The sequence below is a fragment of the Vipera berus genome (assembly GCF_964194415.1).
Source record: "Vipera berus genome assembly, chromosome: 6".
Lineage (NCBI taxonomy): Eukaryota > Metazoa > Chordata > Lepidosauria > Squamata > Viperidae > Vipera > Vipera berus.
Window position 1 is genome coordinate 70337491 of NC_138208.1, and position 24678 is coordinate 70362168.

General features: G+C 39.5%; 2 protein-coding genes across 6 annotated transcripts in view; both read right to left on the minus strand.

Annotated features, from left to right (window-relative positions):
• Positions 1 to 9001, minus strand: part of CHPT1 (choline phosphotransferase 1) — a 19089-nt gene extending 10088 nt beyond the window's left edge. For both annotated transcript variants that reach the window (XM_081331424.1, XM_081331425.1), the window contains exons 1-4: positions 8386 to 9001; positions 6244 to 6391; positions 2892 to 3033; positions 1818 to 1902 (exon numbers count right to left, since the gene is read on the minus strand). In XM_081331424.1, coding sequence (XP_081187550.1) covers positions 1818 to 1902; positions 2892 to 3033; positions 6244 to 6391; positions 8386 to 8616 — 606 coding nt within the window. In that variant the 5' untranslated portion in view covers positions 8617 to 9001. The remainder of the gene's footprint in view (positions 1 to 1817; positions 1903 to 2891; positions 3034 to 6243; positions 6392 to 8385) is intronic.
• A 4356-nt stretch (positions 9002 to 13357) lies between these two features.
• The window catches only part of MYBPC1 (myosin binding protein C1), a 103115-nt gene continuing 91794 nt past the window's right edge, over positions 13358 to 24678 (minus strand). For 3 of the 4 annotated variants that reach the window (XM_081331213.1, XM_081331214.1, XM_081331212.1), the window contains 3 exons: positions 23396 to 23532; positions 20438 to 20624; positions 13358 to 14043 (listed from right to left, as the gene is read on the minus strand). In XM_081331213.1, the coding sequence (XP_081187339.1) occupies positions 13943 to 14043; positions 20438 to 20624; positions 23396 to 23532 (425 nt within the window). In that variant the 3' untranslated portion in view covers positions 13358 to 13942. Of the gene's footprint in view, positions 14044 to 16183; positions 16224 to 20437; positions 20625 to 23395; positions 23533 to 24678 lie in introns of all 4 variants that reach the window. The other variant, XM_081331215.1, reaches the window with a different exon arrangement.

Consider the following 24678-nt stretch of genomic DNA (forward strand, 5'->3'; position numbering starts at 1 on the left):
TGTAAGTTCATTGTAAGTTTGAATGGTTGCTGAATGTGTCTACCTATATACCATCAACTACATTTCCAGAAAATGGATAGTTCCTTCAGGTTCACTGATCTATATAGCTGTAAACATCACAGGAAATGCAAATACCATCTGCCCATTTTGCTAAGATCAGACCACAAGATTGTATTATCCACATATTCTAGCTAATAAAACTTAGCACAAATATTTACCTTTTTTATTCAACTGTAGTTTGAAGGAAACTTCCAAGAGGCAGCACAAGGTTAAAAAGAAAAGCAAAATAAATGAATCCTGTAACCAAGTAGGTTACATTTCAGAATACAAAGTTTGCCTAAGGTACTATTTCTGAGATTACTGTATCTTAAATAATCCATTACTCCAATAAAATAACTTGCACAGTGACGATGATTTAAATTGAGTAGTTTAGCTGTCTACTGTAGCTTCAGGGAGGGAAAAATCATTTCCAAAAGAAAACCGGAAAAGTTTCAGTAATAACATTTGAACACTGAATTGGTTTCATGCAGGTATTCAATAATTCAAGCATGCCAGAACATTAAATCAGTTTCAAGAATAAAGTCAGCCAAGTGATGCTTATGAATTGCTTAAATGTTCATAAATGTAAAATGTTGAAAGTGTATACTGTAACTATATAAATACTTATGCAGTGGCTTCATTATTGCCTTACAATGCAGTTAATATTTCTTCTTACTCAGTCTGCTGGATTTCTAAATTGCTGAAAAGTCCAGGAAGGCTGAGATCTCACCAGTAAAAAGATAAGATTTATCTAACATTTATCCATGTTATGTTATCCAAATAACATCTAGTAGACGTAATTGTCAAAATTTTCAAGAGGTCATGCCTCCTTTGAATAGTAGTTCTCTTATTACTTTCTGTAAATCTAAATCCTACCATATTGGCAAAAATAGTCCAGCTTTGAAAGCAGGAGGAGCATAATCTGCTGAAATTTTCAGAAAATAAGAGATGCATCCTGTTGTCTTATAGCAATAAATTCAGTACACCTTTGAACGCTACATGAATGTTTCAGTAACAACAATGGTCAGCTGGCAACACATACATAATAAAGAACTGGAAGTATTATGGAACATCATATGTTAAAATAATTGCAGTGATTTAATACAAACTTTAATTATAGCATATGGAGTCTGTGCTGCCACCACGTGGCTGTTCTTGGGAAATTACCAATATGCTAATTGGGTCTACCAGTACCTTCCCCTTTGTGATGTATTTCCTATCATGCTCATGATGCTGTACTAGGATCCACCCCTTCTGGGTTGGACTTCCTCCTTCTCCTTGTTCCCTTGTGTTCTATCCTCCATTGTAACATCTGAACACAAGCCATGTGGACAGTAATCCTGTTACTGTCTTTCGACCTTAAAGTACCGACCAGATTTCACCTGCTGTAACCACCTTCTACATGCAAAATAAAGGTATTTCAGATGAACCAGGTGCTTTATGAGTTCACTGTCTGGAAAGGGCCGTTAAATGTGACTAAATTCGCTTAAACAGACCAATAAGTGTCTTAACAAGGAATTAAATTCACAATACAATTGCCTGCAACAGAACAGAGTCTTTTTCCTTTATGTAATTTTAAACTCATGCACTGGAAAACGCACTACAAATGCAGAAGTGACATTATATTTGGACCACATGGAAAAAGGCATCTCACAATAAACATTTAAAAGTAGGAAAAATCAATGTTCAACAAAATGCAAAGAATTAGAAACAGTCACTTAGTATCAATATGTTTTAGATAGGAAAATATATTTAAATCTGTAGGTATATTGACTTACCTTTGTGTCCCATATTCTTGTTCCACCAAATGAAGTTAACAAAAGCATCATCATTATAGCTATTTCGGATTCAGTCACATCAATTCTAGAACAAAAAAAGAAAAAAGAAATTCATTCATACCAGTGATTTTTTAATGAATGGGGACTCATATACCAAATGTTAATCAAACATTTTTCTAAAATAAATGTAAACATCAGGGAACTACAGTAATGAAAGTAGCTTAATAATTTATTTTATTTCTTGTAATTATATTTTCCTAATTCAATGTATAAATGGGCAGAAATAATGGCTGGAATATAAATAAAGCATCACTATCTCCTCCTACAAAAAGTAAGATACAAATCCAACTAATCCTGATGCAATTAAGAAATCATAACTTGGGGTATGTGAACCAAACTTCACATCTACCTATTTGCCTGTTGCTGACCAAATACTAATTCCTGGACACCAGTAAAACTATTCTCTCTTTTCATGGTCATCTACCTAAACTGGGATTAAATCTGAGCCAGAGAGCTCCTTAAAACAGACAATACCTTCAGACAGAGAACTGCTCTCTGGTAGCCATTTAAAAAAATAGCAATAGCAATAGTACTTATACTTATATACCGCTCCAGTGGTTTATAATGTCAGCATATTGTCTCCTACAATCTGGCTCTTCACTTTCAGACCTTGGAAGCTAAGTCAACCTTGTTTTTGTCAGGATTGAACTCCAGGGTACAGGCAGAGTTAGCCTGCAATGCTGTATTCTAACAGCTGTGCTACCCAGGGCTATTTTCATCCCCTTTTCATTCCAACCTTGGTAGCTGAAAGTTTAAGGTTTCTGACTCATCTTTAGTATCTCATAACCTTTCCTGAAAAGTTTTTGATCCTTCCCGTCTAACCTCTCTAGCTTTCAAACTACTTTGTGAAGTATTATCATCTCATTTAATGTACTATTCACTTAGCATGGAATTCACAAATAACATATTTCCTACTAGGATTCAGGGGGGAAAAAAACTGGTGTCCCAGTTGAGGGTGACAGTAATTTTTTCTTAAGACAAGTTGCAAATTCAGTTATCCAGGTATTCACTTACTTGGTGAATCTGAGTATGCCGGAGACATAGGTTTGCCAGTGAGCACAGTAAAACAGGAATATTGCAGTAAAGATACAGAAAAAGAGCCAGTCTGGATTTGTTCCCAAGCGAACTGCAATACAGGCTGCAACAGTAACGAATACTGAAAGGCAAATTAAGTTAGGTTTCATAGCTGTTTTGGAGAATATTGATAAATTAAGACTTTGGGCATAACCAGTACTTACTTTTCATTGGTAAGTAAAATGGAAGCTATACTAAGTGGGAAAAAGAATCCCTACACTAACTAGTAGATTCCACCCATCTTAGAAAACCTATGTCTTTTCTTAACCCTGCTTTATGAAAAACATCATGTATTTAAAAAATATTGATGAGCTAAGTGCCCATAAAAAATAACACTCTGCATTCCACGAATTGTTGCTAATATGATCTTCATTTAATCTAAAAAAACTACCACCTCGCTTCTACTCATTTTACTTCATACGTGTTGAGCTAGTTTATAGAACCAGAAGATAATATTTTGGCTCTTGAATCCAACTTCCAACTTTGTGTAGAAATCCAGTTTAAAATATGCCAAACAGATGACGGTCTGGCCTCTTGGATAAGTGATTCCATTCTCAAACTGCTCTTCCTACTGGGATATTTTTAAAATATCCTACCTGTGATCAATTCTGTTAATTAAATATTTAAAAGACCAAAGGGTGTGATGGCTCAGCAGTTAAAGATGCTGAGCTTCTTAGCTGGAAAGCTGACAGCCAGGTTCAAGACCTGAGTGCTGCGTGATGGGGTGAGCTCCTATTACTTGTCCAGCTCCCATCAACCTAGCAGTTCAAAAGCATCCAAATGCAAGGAGATAAATAGGTACCACTTCAGTAGGAAGGTAACAGTGTTGCACCCAGTCAACATAAACACATAAATTGCAACAGGGGTTGCTCCTCTGTCCTGGTCCTATTAGATCTCTCAGCAGCTTTTGATACCATCGACCATGGTATCCTACTGCGGCGTCTCAGGGGGTTGGGAGTGGGAGGCACCGTTTTACGGTGGTTCTCCTCCTATCTCCTGGGCCGTTCGCAGTCGGTGTTGACGGGAGGGCAGAGATCCGCCCCGAGGCCTCTCATTTGTGGAGTTCCTCAGGGGTCGGTTCTCTCGCCCCTCCTGTTCAACATCTATATGAAGCCGCTGGGTGAGATCATTCATGGTTTCGGGGTGGGGTATCATCAGTACGCTGATGATACCCAACTTTTTCTTTCCACCCCGAACCAACCCAGCGATGCCCTCGCCGTGATGTCCCGGTGCCTGGAGGCGGTCCAGGTCTGGATGGGGAGAAACAGGCTTCGTCTCAATCCCGCCAAGACTGAGTGGCTGTGCATATCGGCATCTCGGGTTAACCAGACTATTCCATCTTTAATGATGGGGGGTGAGGTGTTACCCCCCGTTGATAGGGCTCGCAACTTGGGTGTCCTCCTGGACTCACGACTCAATTTTGAAGACCATATAGGAGCCGTGACCAGGGGGGCTTTTGCCCAGGTTTGCCTGGTGCGCCAGTTGCGGCCCTACCTGGACCGAGATGCCCTATGCACAGTCACTCATGACCTCCCGTTTAGACTACTGCAACGCTCTCTACATGGGGCTGCCCTTGAGGACCACTCGGAGGCTTCAGCTGGTGCAAAATGCGGCCGCGTGAGTTGTGATGGGGGTCTCCCGATACTCCCATGTAACACCTCTACTCCGCGAGCTGCATTGGCTTCCGGTTCCCCTCCGGGTGAGATTCAAGGTGCTGGTAATGACCTATAAAGCCCTACATGGCTTGGGTCCGGGATATCTGAGGGAACACCTGCTGCCGGCATCAAGTTCCCTTCATCCAGTGCGCTCCCACAGGGAGGGTCTTCTCAGGGTGCCACCGGTAAGAGATTGCCGGTGGACGACACCCAGGGATAGGGCCTTCTCAGTGGGGGTGCCTGCCCTTTGGAACCAGCTGCAAGTGGAGCTGAGGACTGCCCCCGACCTAAGTTCATTCCGCCGGGACCTGAAGACCTGGCTCTTCGAGCTCTCTGGCCTAGGCTGAGGATTAATCTTATTTTAACTGGGGTTTTATTTACACAGGGACAAATGTAATTTTTTTTAAACTTGTTTTTAACTTTTGTATCTGGTTTTTAATTACCCTGTAAACCGCCCTGAGTCCTTCGGGAAAGGGCGGTATATAAATGTAATAAAATAAATAAATAAATAAATAAATAAATAAATAAATAAATAAATAAATAAATAGCCACATAAACACAGAAGTGTTTTTGGACAATGCTTGACTAAGAAACAGAGATGAGCACCGCACCCAAGAGTCAGACACGACTGGACAAGAGAAAGCTTTACCTTTACCTTTTGAAAGACAAATTTCAGCCTGGTTTTAGATGAAAATGTTGGACAGAAATTGCTTTGGTTGCCCAGAAAGAATGTTTGTTCTACAGGATGGAAGGACTTCTTTCCTGGGCTGCTCTGCATGTTCAGCCCTCCGGATATGGAGTATGCAAGGCTACTCAGATAGCAAGTAGAAACTCAAAAATGGCTGCTTTTTTCCCCCCAGGACACATGACAGCCATCTGGAGTTGCCATTAGATATAGGGAAAAGTCACTTAAATGATTTAAGGAATTGGAAAAAGCTATTACATGCCCACATGCATCAAAGCACTTTTTCCCTTCAAACTGGAAGCAGTTTACAGGCCTAGTGTTAAGGTGGCTTCATGTCCATCTGAAGGATTGTAGGATGAACTTGAGAGTGGGGTCTGTTGAACTACTACGGCAAGTTGTCTAGAACAGGGCTTTTCAACCAGTGGTATGGGTACCACCTGTGGTACATTGGCACCTGGCAGGTGGTACGCGACCATCCTAGAGAAGTATAGTGGGGAAGGGGAATGAGCTGAACTGGTGGCAGCACCACACAAGCCTGAGTGAGAGATGGCTGGAGCTGCAAGGCTGTCAGGGCTCAGTGAAAGCGCCAGGATCAGTGCCAGGCTCCAGCTGGAAGAAGCGCCGATCAGCTGGAACTGTTGTAAGTCGAGGACTACCTGTACTTCATCACTTTTTTCCTTTATTGGGGGGGGGGGGTGTCAGCAAGTTTTTGGCACCTTGCTAGGTGACTGGTGGTACTCGGATGTTATCATATCCTAAAAGTGGTACAATAGGTGAAAAGGTTGAAACACCCTGGTCTGGAAAGACATGGATTGAATTCACAGAGAGAAGCAACCCTATATTTTGACTAGAGGAGGGGACTGCACGGGTTAGTCTACAGGGGTTAGACTAAAAGACCTCCTTCCAACTCTTATCAGTACATGATGCAAACCTAAACTAATTAAAAAGTTACCTGTTGAAATAGAATCACACCCATGGTCAAACAATTCTCCCAAAGGAGAACTACTATTTGTTCTTCTGGCTTGCTTGCCATCAATCGCATCCAGAGACTGGTAAATAAAGATACCTAATGCACAGAAGAGGAACACCCACGGAGGAGCCTGAAACAAATATACAGAAACAAGCTGTTCTGCCATTCTCCTCTAATAAGTATTATACGGACAGAGTGGCCTTGATCATCTGTTATCACATTCCCCTTAAGCACTACTTTGTCTCCAGCAGATTGTATCTTAAAGTAGGTTTGTTACAAAACCAGTGAATGATAAGGCACTCATTAAGACTACGGCTAATAACCTAGTCTACAGTTTCTCTATCTTACTAAAAAACATGAGCAAAGAGATCCTGTTCTAGTCCTCCCTTAGGCACAGGAGCCAGCTGGATGCCTTTGGGCCAGTCATTGTTTCTGAGCCAAGACTGGAAAGTGGAATAATATCTGTTTACCAATCCAAAGTTGATTAGCATGGTACATTACAAACCATAAAGAGTCACTTGGATGAGATGGGCACTTATGGAAACTGAGCACATAAAATAAACCATCTTCAGTGAAGAGGCCTTCATTCTGCAGCAGATTGGGCTGATAATAATATGCATCATGGACTATGATCTAGTCCAGTGATGGCGAACCTTTTAGAGACCGAGTGCCCAAACTGCAACTCAAAACCCATTTATGTATCGTCAGGTGCCGGGTGGGCATGGCCAATTGGGTGGGTGTGGCCCATTGGTGGGAGTGGCCCATTGGGTGGGCATGGCTGTGGTGGTAACGGCAGACTGGATGGGACTAAAAAGTTCAAGCAATCAATTCCAACTTTGCAAGATCCTTTTTTTTCGTGAGAAGTTGAAATTGATTGATTGATTGAACCTCTTTTTTTTTGCACACGGTGGCAGAGGCCTAACGCGAAAAGGTTTTATAAAACTCAGCTGAAGGCCTAGGACTGGGGCGATGGTGCGCGTCCCATAGGTTCACCACCACGGATCTAGTCAATCTTTGAAAAATCATGCAGGGTCAAACCTGGTAGTCCTCAGATACAGACTGTCAGAAACTCCCAGAAGCAAGGAAAGTCTGGGATCTTTAAAAAGGAGGTGGAGGCTGCCGCAACAAATAACCACGTCCTTATTGTTGTTGAGAAGTTAATATATCTGTGCAGTTGTCAGCAGTGAAACTCCACAAAAAGGAAATTGTATCTTTCTGTGCATTATGCAAATACAAATTTGTTTTATAAGTGAAGAACATTTCTCTTTCAGAGAGGCAGATGTCTAAAATCAGCCCATTCCTAGTTTCTACTTTAACAGCTCAAAACATGTACATACTGTGACTTTGCTCAAGGATCACCAGTCTAATCCAAAGTGCCAATCCTAAATGCCTTAACACAGGAAAGGCAAGATGTAAGTCTAACAAATGCACACATACACAAACTCTGTTGTTGAGCTACTTCAATTTCCCCAAATCCCAAGGTGACTCAAATATTTTCTTTTTTAAAAAAAATCATGACAGCCAACACAGATCTTTCTCAGCACGATCTGCACACACTGGACTCCACAGCCCATCCTGTTTTTAAGGACAAGGCTGCAGGATTAGCCAACAAGAAGTCCCTTCTTCCCCTCAGCGAAGGGGAGCTGCTCTTACGGAAAGTGTGCGCGGCAGAGATCTGCAAGACTCCGTGAAAGCTTCGCGAGCAGTTCGTACGAGACGAGTTAAAGAGCACATCCTAAGTACGCTAAGATCTTAACACTGCCCTCGATCAGTCTTGAGCAGGGGTCTTCAAACTTGGCCCTTTTATGACTTGTGGACTTCAACTCCCAGAATTCCTCAGCCAGCAAAGCTGGCTGAGGAATTCTGGGAGTTGAAGTCCACAAGTCATAAAAGGGCCAAGTTTGAAGACCCCTGGTCTTGAGTATCTACTGAACAGGGTGAACCCCTGGAATTTGAACTCCAGGGCGGCCCAGCCTTTGCTCTTTTCCGGCAACCTGACTCTCCGCCTTCCGCAATGCCCCCCCCACGCCCAGCGGGAGAGCTCTAAAGCGAAACCAGGGGAAGCGCGCATCCACAAAGGCGACGACCGAGGCGAGTCACCCCGGCGTGGACTACCGTACGTACCTCTTCGGTGGCGCTAGGGCAGCAATACATGAGAATCAGCGAAGGGACGAGGGTGAAGGCCAGGCCGACGAGCGTGATGGTGTTGGGGGCCAGCCAGAGCGGCGTGCGCTCCACCAGCCAAGCCCAGTAACGCTGCAGCGGCGGCTCCAGCAGCGAGCGCCCAGACGCTTTGTAGCGGTGCTGTTCCAGGCGCTTCAGCTGCGCTGCGCTTAGCGGCTCCAGAAGCGCCATGGCGCCTTCCTTCCCACTAGCCCGAGCTAGCTCCGAGAGCCAGCAACCCGCGCGGGGGCAACGGGAGGAGCCGGGGGCGGGGAAGCCCGCTGGCCTGGCTGGAGGCGGGCAGGAAGTGGCAGGCTGGGAGCTGCGGGCCGTCCCGTCCCGGGTGCGGTTTGGGGACTCGGAGCCTTCCTTCTCTAGACTACTAGATTAGCAGACTACCCGATTCGGTATTTATTTATTTTAATTCCATTTATATCCCGCCCTTCTCCGAAGACTCAGGGCGGCTTACAAGCTTAGCAGTAGCCTTCATTCTATGTATATGCCTGCTTATTAGGGCTTTCACACACACACACCCCAAGCGGCATCATTACAAAGTCAGCTTAATTGCCCCCAACAATCTGGGTCCTCATTTTACCTACCTCGGAAGGATGGAAGGCTGAGTCAACCTTGAGCCTGGTGGGACGCGAACCTGCACTAATTGCAGGCAGCTGGTGTTACTTAAGGAGGCATTAGCCCACTGCTCCACCAAGGCTCAAGGCCACCCGTCTGGTAAACTCGCAAGATTCCTTTTTTTTTTTGCCATGTATACATCCGAACTAGACTGTGTTGTTTCTCTGGGTCGTGTGTGTGTGTGTGTGTGTGTGTGTGTGTGTGTGTGTGTGTGTGTTTCTGGTCAGGTTTATGCAGTGTATATTGGAGGTGGTTACCCTGTATGCAACGAAATCTCATTTTAATGTGTGCTGATTAGTGTACATTTAAAATGACAATAAAGTTATTATTCTAGTGACTAATCTATTCTCTCCAGCGGACATGCTTTTTTGCCAGCAGCTGCCTTTCCTTCGCCTTCGAGCTAGTAGTGCAGGTAGCTGGAGGGAATCGCCCCTCGCCCCTCGTATGGTCTGGAGAAGGTGGGGTCATCCTCAGACAGTCAGAGGGCAACAGACCAGGTGGCGTTGATTCTGAGGTGATCCCGAAGGCTGCGTTTCGTCTTTATTTATCTGTGTTGTGTGAATTAGCTCACTGGGCAAATTCAGCAGACTAGTTTGAGCAAACCAAGGTTAAGTAAACCAGGACTATGCAGGTCTCGCCAATTCAGCAATCGCCGTGTAGGAACATTTCCATGCACAAACAAACCTGTAGCTACTGTACTGGGGGATGATGCACAGAAAAACGTTGTATGCTATAATTTTGACTGCAGTCACATAATATGTTGTTAATCAAACCACTTTTTTAAAAAAAAAACTTTTGAACCCAGTTGCTTGGATATGAACAGCACACTGAACCACAAGCCATATTTTAACATAGAAGGGTGTGCATGTACTAAACTGTGCTCATGTTTGTTATAGCAACTTTCTCTTGCCTTCATCCTGAGTCTTGCCCATGCAGATTAGCAATTACAGGAGTTGATATCTACAAAGCTGAAGGAAGGCTAATATCAACATGTTTGCCTTGCCTGTATATAATTATCAAACTGATGCATTTTTCCAGAACTTTTCAATATAAGCCTTGCATTGGAAAACGGTTGCTCCAGGCACATTAGGAAGTAATTTCTCTATTTAATCCTTTTGCTACATCTTACACTGTGATTATGACAGCTTGAATTAAAAATTATTATGTACATTTCATAATCAGAGTTTTGATTTGTGTTTGTATGTTTTAATGTACAGAGTTGCTGCACTTGTATGTAAATGATAGGAAATTTCAGAAACTTGTCACATGTAAGAGAAAGTATAGAATAAATGCTAAAGATATTCATCCATCTGTATTGCTGCTTCTGGAGAGCTTTAATTGGTAAGGAGATTAATTGCTGATCTCTACTTCTAAATTCTCATGATTCTGATGGTTACTTCACTGACAATACCTACAACATCAGCTCCAATCCATCTCTAAGCTCTTTTGCCTTCTCAAAAATCTTTTATTTTCTTTTGCCTGTTTTTATGTCTGATTTTTAAATACAGAATATACAGTAAAAGGTACCTTATTACCTGTGAAATGCTACTGTGCTGGGGGATGGTGCACAGCATCACTGATGCAGCTGCACGAGTGCTTTTGGGGGTCTCCCGATACTCCCATATTACACCTCTGCTTCGTGAGCTGCACTGGCTTCCAGTTGCCTTCCGGGTGAAATTCAAGGTGCTAGTGATGACATACAAAGCCCTACATGGCGTGGGTCCGGATTACCTACGGGAGCACCTACTGCCAGCGTCAACATCCCTCCGTCCTGTGCGCTCCCACAGAGAGGGCCTCCTCAGGGTGCCACCGGTCAGAGAATGTCAGTTGGTGACCCCCAGGGGGAGAGCATTCTCGGTGGGTGCGCCAATCCTTTGGAACCGCTTACCAGCTGAAATCCGGATGGCCCCTGACCTTCGCTCCTTCCGGCGTGATCTAAAAACTTATCTATTCCAACAAGCCGGCCTGGCCTGATGGATTTGGGTTTTAAAATTTTCTCACTTTATTGCTTTATTGTATTCTTACTTTATTGCTTTGTACACCGCCCTGAGTCCTCCGGGAGAAGGGCGGTATATAAAACAAACAAACAAATAAATAAATAAATAAATAAATAATAAAACTGAGGTGTAACCAATGAATTACCTGTCCAAACTCCAGACAGAACAATATATAAACATTGAACAGATGTCTACGTCTAAGACATTTGGCTGGGAAAAGAATGACCAGAAGGCCATTGATTCAAAGACTCCTGGTATTTAAATCCTGGAACATACATATTAGAAAACTTGATTTCTTTGTTCTACACAGGGCAGAACTTTTGTGCATAAGTGGCCTTTTTCTTATCTGCAATAAAGCACTTTTCTGCTGTATCTTGTTTATTATGAAACTCCTGCTGTAAGCAAGTCTCTGAACACAGAGTTGGGTGTCTTCTATGTCCATGCTGTCCTGAATAATAACATTCTAGGGCAGTGATGGCGAACCTTTTAGAGACCGAGTGCCCAAATCACAACCCAAAACCCACTTATTTATCGCAAAGTGCCATATAGATTCTGGGGCACTCAGTCTTGAAATGCAAAACATATTTCAGAGGATACGTAGAGAGCATTATCTGAAGTCTGAATCAGCTACACAAACTAAGATTATCAGATCTGGGCAGCAAAACTTCATGCAACCATTACTTGGTAGCCATAACAGAAAAAATTCAAATACATTTTGATCTGCTTAGGCCTAGTAGCTTTGCATGTGAAGTTTGCCTATTGTTCCTCTGCCTTGGCCTGTTTGACAGAAAATAAGGAACTCAATCAGCATAACTTTCCTTCAAAATACTACATTCGAGTTCAGCAGGTAATGCAGTAACCATTCATAAAGCGTAAGAATTAAAGTTGGCTTTGTATCCATTGACCTAAAGGGTTGTGGTGTGTCTTTCAGGCACTCCTATATTATTTTAATTTCCAGATGTAGTTATTAATACATTAAAACAATTACCATGCACACAGTCTTAAACCTTGAAATCAAGAAATTCCACTGAGCTTAATTCCACTGGCATTTTTGATAAAACATGCTTGGAATTATGTGAATAGGTGATAACTCTACATGAAATGCTTCAAAAGAACTAATTTTTGGTAACTATTAATATGTATAAGCTGCTGTGCTAGAAATTGTCAATATATGTCTTACATATACTGTATTAATCTGTCGATGAAGATTCTCAGTCATCCAGGTGCAGTTATTTGGAAATTGAGTCATGGCATATGGACTTATCTTTTTAGGAGCAACTATTCTCGTTAAGAATAGTTGCTCCTAAATCCTTTCTCCTATGTGGGTCATTTAGGTGTGGTCTTCCTGATGAATCTGTTAAGTGGTTTTGATCTTCCTGAGGAAGACTTCGAAGGTCCCTTCCAGGTCTATTCTATTCTATTCTATTCTATTCTATTCTATTCTATTCTATTCTATTCTATTCTATTCTATTCTATTCTATTCTATTCTATTCTATTCTATTCTATTCTATTCTATTCTATTCTATTCTATTCTATTCTATTCTATTCTATTTTGGAGACCTTGCCTTACATAGAATAATGTGAATATGCTTGGGATAAAACTGGGTTTGGGCCAAAATATGCCTAAATTGATCAGTGCTGTCAGGTATTATTCGCAGGTTTGTGTAAACAAATGGAATTGCCCATAGTAAGCTTCTGTACACTTTATTGTATGAAAATGAGTGTTTGCCATGGTGTAAAAACACAAAAGTTGAATGCAGTGGGTACTTAAGTAGTATGTATAGTGAACAAGAAAAGAAAGAATTAAGTGCTGAATAAATGATACAAAAATTTGTGGCCAGGAAGATGAGGAAATATGTTCATGGAGAGAGTCAGCACTGACTCACCAAACAAGTGTATGAGGAAAGATTGAATGTATTGAAAGGAGAAGACTGAGAAAGTTCTGTTTGGATAAAGTTTGCAAAAGATGTATGAAGTGGTAAATGGTCAGGATGAAAGCCCAGAAGTTTTGCAGGACAAAAAGGTATGGAGAGGAATAATAAAAGGAGTTGGCGCAAACTAGACTCACTTATATGATATTTCTTTTTGTAATATGATGCCTTTAATTTTCCTTTCTTGTGTGGTTTATACAACAGTGCTTAGCCCCAAATGGACTAATTAAATGGATAAGAATATATGTGAATGTATCTGCATCCCAGCCCGTAATCCAGTGTTTGTAATTGCAAACAGAAAGCCAAGACATGATGAAAACAAAATAACAGTGATAGCATAACATCAAATAAGCATAAGAATCCCAAATATGTGGCTAGGTCATAAACACTTCAGCTTTATTGTACATCACCAGAAAAAATCCCCTGTAATAGCTCAAAGAAATGGGATTCACAAATAAAGAACAGAGAAAAAAAACGCATTTAAATTTAGATGCATTCAGGTCAATTAATGGTTACATGCTGTAAATCATGTACACAGGAGACATGTCCACTTATAATTTGTTATTTGGTTATCAAAAGAGGTATGTTTTGATTGCATTGTTATTGGGCGTGGCAGCATCTGCTTTTCACAAAAAAAGTATCTAGCCATATAAATTAGAAACTAAAAATGAGCTCTCATGCACATTTCTTTAGCTTGTCTTCTTTTCTTCATTAAAAAATAGAGGGCAAAGAAAAGGATACAGAAATACACAGTGGTACAAAATGCAGGTAAGCATCAGCTTATTTCATTAAACGTCAAAAAAAGAAAAGCAATCCATGCGTGAGTTTTTCTTTCCACCAGCAACAGGAGCGAGACGGAAGGGGCAATATATGAGTTAGGAAGATCATGGTAAAAATGAGAGGCTGTGGAGTGGCTAGCAGTTTCTGGTGCAGAAGCAGAGAAGCACTTGGGGGCAGAATTTATTTTTTTCCAAACTTGCTTGCTTCCATTTCTTTCATATAGGACTGGGCAATATGCGGAGGTACCCCTTGCAGTAGTAGTCGGAAGAACGAGAGACCACCTGAGGACAAGACAATTATGAAAACAACCAAAAAATAGATTTGATCTTTATACCTGCACACATTTGTGCAATTACAAAAGGAGAAATATGCCATCGTTTTAACAGAGCTTCCTTTAGTGTAAATAGATTTAGGATTTTTAGACAGGATTGCTCTCCGGTTGCTACTATTTTTTCTTTGCGTGTGAATGAAATAAATTCTTCCAAGAATGATAGGTCAGGAATTCTATGTTCCATTAACCATTTTCACTGTCCAATGGATGGGGATTTGATGGATCCAGCATGAAGTTGCTGCCAAAAATGGCAAGTTGTTCTTGTGGCTGTAAAGTTGTCAGATACTCATCAAAGACTCATAATGTGAGTCTTCATAAATTCTCCAAGCCAAATATGGTGAAGAAGCTTTGAAGTGAAGTTGCCTATCCATATTCTAATTATTGGAATAAGGAAGTGGGAGAAGGAGAAGAAAGGAGACTCAGCAGGATGCTGGGGGTCCACATAGTGAAAGTCATCCAAAATAATATCTGTTATAGCATCAAAAATATTCAAAAGGCAAATACCAAGGGGAACCCAACACTTTTCTTCTGTAAACAATAATGATATTAAGGTTTTATTACATTTTAACCATGTGATTGTTTTTGTTTCCACATCCCCAGTAACCATGTTACACTGAGCTATAATTAGGGGAGGGTCAACATCATTAAAATGGCTGGTACAACTGGGCAATCAAAGCCCCAGTCCTTTTTAACATGCATCACATGCACCATACACACATAAAAAGAGGTGGGATTTTGATTGCCCATCTGTGCCAGCCATTTTGATGCTGATGACCACCTTCTTTTCATGTGTGCCCCTGAGTATGAAATTACTGCATACAATGACCTCCCTATCAATATCTTCACCACACTACACATTTGTCAGTGATTGAAACCAAGCTATCTAGATGGGAATGGCTGATATTATAATGTTGCAGTGGGAGTTAATATAACCCACCAGACCAATAATGTAAGAATATGCAAAAGGTGCCGAACCCAGTGCAATATAGTAACCTCATGCTCTTTTTTGGATTGTTTAGCAATGTTGGTATGATAAGAATTCTGTACAAGGTTCTCTAGGCCATACTAATCGTCTAAATTCCCAAAAATTTACCTTAGCTTGCTGAGATTCGGTGAAGTAACAATAGTTAAAAAACAAACACTGAAATGCTTTTTTTAAAGACAGCCTTGGCTAGAGAGAGAGACAGGGGGAAAAAACATGCCCTTTTATAAAGAACTTACCTTTAAATGTTTCTACCATTAATCTCAAATGCAAAACTCTTTCAAAACTCTCTGGACTATATTTTATGATTTACTGTTACAGAAATACATATTTTGCACATTCAAGCAAATAAAAATGCAAATGACAATTCTGTGCACAACCCAGCTAAAACAAAACTACTTGATTTAGTTTAGAGCAATTAAATATGCTGTCAAAGTTCTTTCTTTCTTTCTTTCTTTCTTTCTTTCTTTCTTTCTTTCTTTCTTTCTTTCTTTCTTTCTTTCTTTCTTTCTTTCTTTCTTTCTTTCTTTCTTTCTTTCTTTCTTTCTTTCTTTCTTTCTTTCTTTCTTTCTCTTTCTTTCTTTCTTTCTTTCTTTCTTTCTTTCTTTCTTTCTTTCTTTCTTTCTTTCACCTTTTTATGCTCTGACACACAAAATGTGGCATGCTTTTAAACTAATTTCTTAAAGTTGCTGCAGTGTACATTTTCAAGAAAAGGAGGTAAGAGTTTGGTATAATTAAATAGGGTTACTTCCTAGCTTCCTGAACCTTGAGGCAAATAACTGGCATTAGACTTCAGTGCTGTGATTTATGCTTATTTATGTATAGTACGGTAAGCTGTTAACCTGTTTCATGCTTTATCACTCCCTCTATAGCTTGTTAGTATGTGTTGGCGTCACAGCGGAAACTGCTATCACAAGCATTTCTTCAGCAGATTCAGCGAGAGTTGTTAATTAAGAACACAATACAAATAGTCAGTCCGTTGCTACATTGATTTTACTACCCCATTTTCATTAAATGACATAATGAAAATTATGCCATACTTCGGTAGGTTTTGTATGACATGACAACAGAAATAAGCTTCATATGCGGAGACCATATGAAAGCTTACCTTAGATGACATTATACATTCAAAAATCCTTACTGTGTAACTACAGGAGAGAGAGAGAGAAAGAAGTTGTAAGCACTTTACTTTCTAAACATAAACGTACAGACTCTATTGAGTGAAATTATGACCACAGTGATGAAAAGATGATGATTTAATTCCTTAGTCATGTAAAACATGAGAGAGAGAGAGAGAGAGAGAGAGAGAGAGAGAGAGAGAGAGAGAAAATGAGAACGAAGAAGACAATGGAAAATCAAAAGATGAAGGGGTCTAGCACACTTTCAGCATTATCATTAAGGTAGGAAGCTTAATTAATTATGCACAAACACAAATGATTGGCTGCCACACTAATCTAAGTGAGATAAAGGAGCCAATCTAATTGTGTCACTAATCTAGGACTAAAACAAAAATTAGGTTAAACTAAATTAAAACAATTTAATTAAAATTAAAATTATAGATATAGATGATATAGATATATGTACACGCACAGACACTCACACACAAGTGTATCCAGAGTGTTTCTCAGTATAGGAAAAAGCCATATGCATAGCATTGAACCATCTATATCTATATCTATTTTTAGTTGAATAACTACTAGGCAAATTTATCAAGTATTACTGTATAAAGATAACATTTCAGTATATACTTTTGCACAAGGCTGATATAATTTAACCAGCTGTATTTATTCTACATTAGCCTTTTAAACTATGCATTTTATAGGAGAAAAATATTTTCTTAAAAATACATTATAGGTAGCTACTAAATCATTATATTACAGGTTATAACTCACTTTATAAAATATACTGCACATTCCTGTGTTTCCTCAATAGTAAATTTCATGGTGTCTATCAGAGCTTATTCCCAAGTGTGTGGACATTCTTAATGTACCACTAAATTATATGTTATCATTTTTATTCTTGACAATGTAAACACTCATGATATGATTCTGCTGAGAGAATGTTTATTACTTATTCAGCTCTATTCTTTATAATTCTGCCCTTCTGAATATAAACTATCTAGAAATACTTTTTAACATACGATACATTTATCAAAAACAACTATTTGATATTGACTAAGAATATATTTTTAAAAAGAACATGGAAATAAGACTATATTTATTGATAAATGAAAATTTAACCTTAGTTACTATAATCTAGACACTAGTTACTATATAGTCTTGATTAATTTGACCTTCTTTGCCCATGCCATAGAAGTATGTCATGGTGCAAAGATGAAGAACATGTATGAAATACACACTTATCATGCAAACACATTTTATATAACAAGAAGAATAAAATGAAAGGTAATGTCCAGTTGAATATGATTTTAAACATCAGTTTCTGCTCCTCCAAGAACGTTGGTTTTTCTGGCAAAATTTCTCCATGTTATATAATTGCAGAATTATTAACCAATGTTTAATTTCGTTTAAATTCTATCTCATCACTGTTTAACAATATTAAACTGCTTCTTTTCTTTCAGAACTGCAACACCAGCTGTAATTCTTTTAAGCTTCCAACACATAGAGAAAATATGATTCTGTCCAATATTAAACTGTAATGAGTGATATTAAAGCATCAATTATATCTTAGGGCACCATAATCAGAATATACAATCTAGGGTAGTTCTACTGATGTCTATAGAAGTTCTTGGGAATAATTAATTGTAGCTTTGGGAGTGTTCCAAAGTGATTTGTTCATTTGAAAATTCCTGAGTTAATCTGACTTTTCTTTCATCTGCCAAGTCTTTGAAAAAGATGAAAATAAAAGAAACTAGTTATCTCATTATTTTTTTAATTATAAAAATCAGTGTATTCAGAGCTCTCATCTTCTTTATTGGATGAATACTATGGATAATTAGTTTCTTGGAGCTTATTCTGTTTGGCATCTCAAAGGGTGAATATCTCAGTGCCAGTTTAGTCAGGGCAGGGACAGAGACTAAACAATGGGCAAAATCTACAGTAAACCAATATCATTTCACACACAACTGCAAATAGTTATTGTAAGTTGGCTTTTCCAAGCTTTGCCATTCTGGCTAAGAATCTGGAAGGCATTATCCCTACACATTCAGAAGGTGCCAGGATGGGAAAAGATAATTCTTTGTTTTTGAACAAGAGAGGACAAGAAATATTGACTGTTTCAGAAGCAGTTTTCACCCAGGGAAAATGCGGGGGAAAGGGTTAAACATTTTCCTGTAGTATGATGGGCTTAGGCAAATTCAAAGACCTTACATATCAGATTTCTTTGATTCCATTTACAGATAACTATAGTGGATACACGAGAACTTCTAACTTCAGAGTGCCCCGTGTACAAGGAATTATGAATCGAAGTGCAAATATAAAAACAAAATTGGGCCCTAGCTATGATTATCACAAAAGGATCATAAATCAGTGTTCTTCTGCATTAAAACTCTTGACTACTTTTCCCTACTCTTACAGTGTGTGATATCTTCACCCAATCCCCCATTAAAATAAATTAAACAAAAGAAGTTTGTATGAAATCATATGATTTTGAATATCTGGAAATGTATCTTCATATGAAAGCCTTATATGAAATTCATGGGTTTACAGAGGAGGCCACTCCTTGGTATATGTATATTTCTTCAGAAGTAAATCCCACTGACATCAATAGATATAACTCTGAAGTGACTGAAAATTTAACTGATAAGTTGGAAGGTTCTTTGACTACATGTCCAACCACTTTAGCAGGCTGAACTGCTCTAATGATAGATGATCATTCAGACAATGAATAAAAAGTATTGGATTTCAGATAATAAATATTAAGGGGGAAAGAGAGAAAGAAGAAAGAGACCAAAAAACCCACAACCCAACCCAAAGATAACTGAAGTGAAACATTTAGCAAACATCATTTTATGACTGCAAAAAATTGGCAACCAAGCTTTCAGTGTGGAGGCTTTTTAGACTTTCCATTTCTAGGTAATGAAGGGAAATAATAAAGAATGAAAATTGCAATGTGAAGAAGAAATTTTGTTATATTTGTCTAGGACCTGTCAGCCTTCAGTAGTTTCTTTCCAAGGAAACTGGATCAATCCTTGCACCTCTAAAATGTCTCAGTGCTCAGAAATGGAAGACATAAATCATGGTTACTAGTGCCATAGACACTAAACACGATGAATGTTCTAGGGTGAATGTTCTAGGGTGTCATTCTTTGCTGGATTGAAATGAAACAATCACATATTGGATATGCGGAAAGCATACGTTTAGAGGTTTATGAATGACAGTTTATAATGACAGGGGCCTTTAATTTTAATTTTTATTTAACTTCTGTATTTATTGTACGTTATTGTTGTTAGCCGCCCTGAGTCCTTCGGGAGATAGGGCGGCATATAAGTCCCAATAATAAATAAATAAATAAATAATGATTTAGAACTTATAAGCCTTCTAACCTTATGCTTTCTAAGAATACTATCTAACAGTTTTATCCAAACTCAGCTTTTCCCATGTTAGCTTTTTTTGGTGATGCTTGCTAGCAATTTGGAGAGTTCTATTATGTGAAATGGAAGAGTGAATTCCTTGAAATGACATCATGCCTTCTATGCAGAAAAATAGATAATAGAGAAACTGGGACAATCAGGAAATGTAACTACTATATTGCACAAGACTTCTATCTTGCTTGAGTCTTTGGGCAAGATAAAAAAAGTACACAAATTCCAAAACAATACATTAACTAAATCAGATGCATTATATGAGCAATGAATGCCACTATGGATTTTCAACTTCATAATACTATAATTATGGAGCTAATAAAGATTCAGAAGTAAATAGGAAACAAAAGCTAGACAGTCCCCAAAGATTCTGTGGACAATGTGCATTACGGAGTATTGTATGAGGTCAGTGAAAAAAGGTAATACTTTAACTGTTCCTTATATTAGATCACTTTGTAACTAGATTATTAAGTTAAAAATGGAACATTGTAATCCAGTTAGTAATCTTCTTTATGTATCACCTTACTCTGGAAACATCCTGAAGATGAATTTATCATAGATCTGCAGATATATTTACGATATTCAAAATACCATGTTGCATACTCTCCTTATACATAAATATTTGATCCAAATATTGCTATTACTTTCCATGGAATTAATCTATCACTTACTCTTTTGATAGTCTTCACTTATTCATTAAAATGTGTTTTCCTTGCAAAGCAAAGAGGCAAAAACTGTCAGCATATAAGGAAGGCATCTTCCTTGAAGCTATTTTTTTTCTACTGAAGAAAGTTACTCTACCAACAGAAACCATCTTACCTCTGACTTCCAATTTGGATTCAACTTCAGCCTCACCAAGACTGTTGACAGCCCTGCAAGTATATGTGCCACCATCATAGGGGCTGGGTTTCCGGATCTCCAGTGTGCAAACACCCTGGTTACTAAACATTCTGTATCGTGGGTCATTCGCTATAATGATTTTATTTTTCATCCATGTGATCTTGGGCTGCAGTTAGAATACAGAGAAAAGATAGGAAATTAAAGATCAATTTCTTTCTTTTTTTTGTAACATAATATTAAAATTTGATGTTAATGAACTGGATGGTCCATTTTCTGTTTAAGGACATCTTAAAATAAATGGTAATGTTTTTTACATTTTCAAATTATTTTATTAGATAAGTCCATTCCATAATTTTCCTAAAACTTTACCCAAAGTCTCAAACAGGTAATCCTCGCCTTACGACCAGTTGCTTAGTGACTGTTTGAAGCTGCATGGAACCTGTCCAGAGTTACTTATGACCCAGTTTCAAAGTTTGATGGCTTCCCCATTCCCCATGATCACATGATGGAATGACCACTACATTTATTTATTTAACAACCACCAAATTTGCTTAACAACCGCTGCAAAAAAAGGTCATAAAATCAGGGATTGCCCATCTGGAAGACCTATATATTAAAAGGTAAAGGTTCCCCCGCACATGCGTGCTAGTCGTTTCCAACTCTAGGGGCCGGTGCTCATCTCTGTTTCAAGGCCGAAGAGCCAGCGCTTGTCCGAGGATGTCTCCGTGGTCATGTGGCCGGCATGACTAGACTCCAAAGGTGCACGGAACGTTGTTACCTTCCCACCGTAGTGGTCCCTATTTTTCTACTTGCATTTTTACGTGCTTTCGAACTGCTAGGTTGGCAGAAGCTGGGACGAATAACAGGCGCTCACTCTGCTACGCGGCACTCGGGATTCGACCCGCCAAACTGCCGACCTTCTGGTCGACAAGCTCAGCGTCCTAACCCACTGAGCCACCACGTCCCTTCACCTATATATTATGGAATGCTAAATTTTCATGAACAACACTGCAATATATTTCAATTTCTGCAGCTAGTTTGTGGGACACCTTTCTCAAATGTGATTTTTAAATGCAACCTTTTTCATGCATTTTTATTAAACACATGGTTTTCACATGACATCATTCAAAGCGGCCATTAAATGTGTTAAAGAAAGGTGATTATTTTAATATCTCCAATAAAAACAAAATCCCAGAACTGCTGAACCAGAATACCTAATGTAAATTCTTTCATCATAGCAAGATTTTTTAAAAACCCATCTGTCCTCTTAATATAAATATATTTTCTTTGGAATAATATACAGGAAGTATTACTAAACAGTTTTTCCTAATTTTAATTAGTAGGAAATAGATTTTATTGCCAAGTTTCAAGTTCTTGCACAGAAACAGAAACAAGTCTGAGGAAAACCATCAATCTGACATCTGGTTCAGATAAAGATGTCATACAATTTATTAAGTATCATGATAGGTATTGTAAACATCCTTCCCTGATAAATTGCATTTGTGCTAGTTTCCAATTCTAAAAAACCCCAGATAAGTATCAGGTTAAATAAAAGAAGTGAAATGCAACGGGTAGAAATGTATCTGATGAAATTATCTATTTTGCTCTAGAGTGATGTAGTAGAAGAATAAACAGCTTACCTGGTAACTAGTATATTTGAGTGGTCAGTTTTGCATTTACAACTATGGATTTTCTAGCTGATATTACAATTGAGAATAGGGGACATGACATGAGTTACAATTCCACTTGTTACCTCATAGGAACACCCTTCTCTCTTTACCCCAAAAAAATTCAAAATATTTATTACAGTCAAAGACCAGTACATTTCCCTATGTTAAATAAAAAGTAGCTTAAACCTTAACCCAGCTAGAGCATAGAAAGCTCTAGATCAGGCATGTCAAACTCGCGACGTCACATGATGTCGCATGACATATCGGAGCTTTTTCCCCATTGCCAGCAATGGGGTGGGTGCGGTTTTGTCACGACGCATCCGGCCCGCGGGCTGGCAGTTTGACACCCCTGTTCTAGATGATGCAGAACCCTAATAGTTAAAAAAGAATTAAGGAGAGAATGGAAGGTATGTCCTCAACATGCACAGGGCAAGTAACCTTTCCTCCTAAAACCTCAGCTGCAGAAACTAAGCATCACATATAAAAGTTCTGCACCATGCAGAGCCCCACAAGAACCTATAAGTATAATGTTTAAGAAGTGAGATGAAGAAATAGCAGTCTTATACCTCAGTGTTTCTCAACCTTGGCAGTTTGAAGACATATGGACTTCAACTCCCAGAATTCCCCAGCCAGGATAGTTGACACGGGAATTCTGGGAGTTGAAGTCCACACATATAGGTTCTAAATCAGGGGTCCCCAACCCCCAGGCCGTGGCCCACTATCGGGATGTGGTCCATTTGGAATTGGATCATGTGAGTGGCTGGCTGGAATGCGCATGAGCAGCTCAACGTGTCCTCATGGCAGACTGGTGGGCATGCCTGGGGGCATTCCAGCCCACCACTCGTGCAAGGACTGTTTGCGTGTACACAAGAGCTGCATGCGTGCCCTGGCCCACCACTGCATATGTGTACAGGCGCGCCGGCCTGCCATTCATGCGGCCCAGTTCCCTCTCCGCCCCGCCAGCTGGGCTGCCAAACTGCAAAGGTTAGGAACTCCTGTTCTACGTTACACATATAACTTCTAATGGGGCTCTGCACACATGTGGGACTTTGGTATGTCATATTCAGTTTCTGCAGCTGAGGTTTTTAGGAGGAAAGATTACTTACCCGGTTGAGGACATAACTGGCTGGGGAATTCTAGGAGTTGAAGTCTACATATCTTCACACTACCAAGGTTGAGAAATACTGTTATAACTGATTTGTCTTATTCACATCTTTTTAAATTCTCTTGTGTATTTTTTGTGATTCTTACCAGAGGATTATCTTACCTTTGGATTTCCTCGTACGCTGCAGTTCAAAGTTGCATTGTAGCCAGATATGGCATACGTATTAACTAAAGGCTGAGTAAACATTGGTGGTTCAGTGAAATTGAACTCCTCATAAACTGGATTTTTGTAGACTTTACCTGCAAAAGAGAAGTTCAAGAATTGCTAAAAGACAGAATTTTGTAACATGTTATTCTCCCCAATTCCTACCTACATAAGAACAAAGTTTATCGGTAAAACATGGAACTGTGCAATACTTTTTTTTAGATCTGGATTGTGAGAGCACTGGCATGCAACTGTAGTGTGTGTTTCTAATTCCTAAAAGCAGCAACTTTATTTCCTGGGTCATGAATCTAACCTGTGCAGCTGACCTATAATCCTAGGAAGAGATACTGCATAGCTCATATTGTTCTATTATCTGCAATCATGTCACCCCTAGTCCTTCTCTTCATTAAACTAGACATACTTAATTCCAGCAGCCGTTCCTTATATGTTTTAGCCTCCAGACTTCTAATCATCTTTGTTACTCTTCTCTGTACTCTTTCCAGAGTCTCAACATCTTTTTTACATTGTGGTGACCAAAACTGGATGCAGTTTTCCAAGTGTGGCCTTACCAAGGCATTGTAAAGTGGTATTAATACTTCACGTGATCTTGATTCTATCACTGTATTAATGCAGCCTAGCACTGTGTTGTCTTTTTTGGCAGCTGCAGCACACTGCTGGCTCATATTTAAGTGATTGTACACTAGGACTCGGAGATCCCTCTCACAGTTACTACTATTGAGCAAGGTACCCCCTATACCACAGGTCTGCAACCCGCGGCTCTGGAGCTGCATGCGGCTCTTTCAGCCGTCTCCTGCGGCTCCCAGTCTTCTGCTATGTGTAGTCAAAAAAAAAAGTGGGACTAAAAATGTTCAACCAATCAATTCAAATATGCAGGGTAGGTGCATATCTCGCCTTGGCTCCACTCTTCAGTCAAACCCTGTTCTGCGCATTTGCGCATGTACGCGCATGCGCACTCATTTTTTGTGGCTCCCAGTTTTTCCTTTTGTGAGGGAACCAGTTCCGAGTGGCTCTTTCACTGTTTCAGGTTGCTGACCCCTGCCCTATACTATACCTGTACATTTGGTTTTTCTTGCCTAAATGTAGAACCTTACTTTTTTCACCATTCAATTTCATTTTGTTAGATAGCGCCCAGTGTTCAAGTCTGTTCAGATCCTCCTGTATCTTAAGCCTGTCTTCTGGAGTGTTGGCTATTCCTGCCAGCTTGGTGTCATCTGCAAATT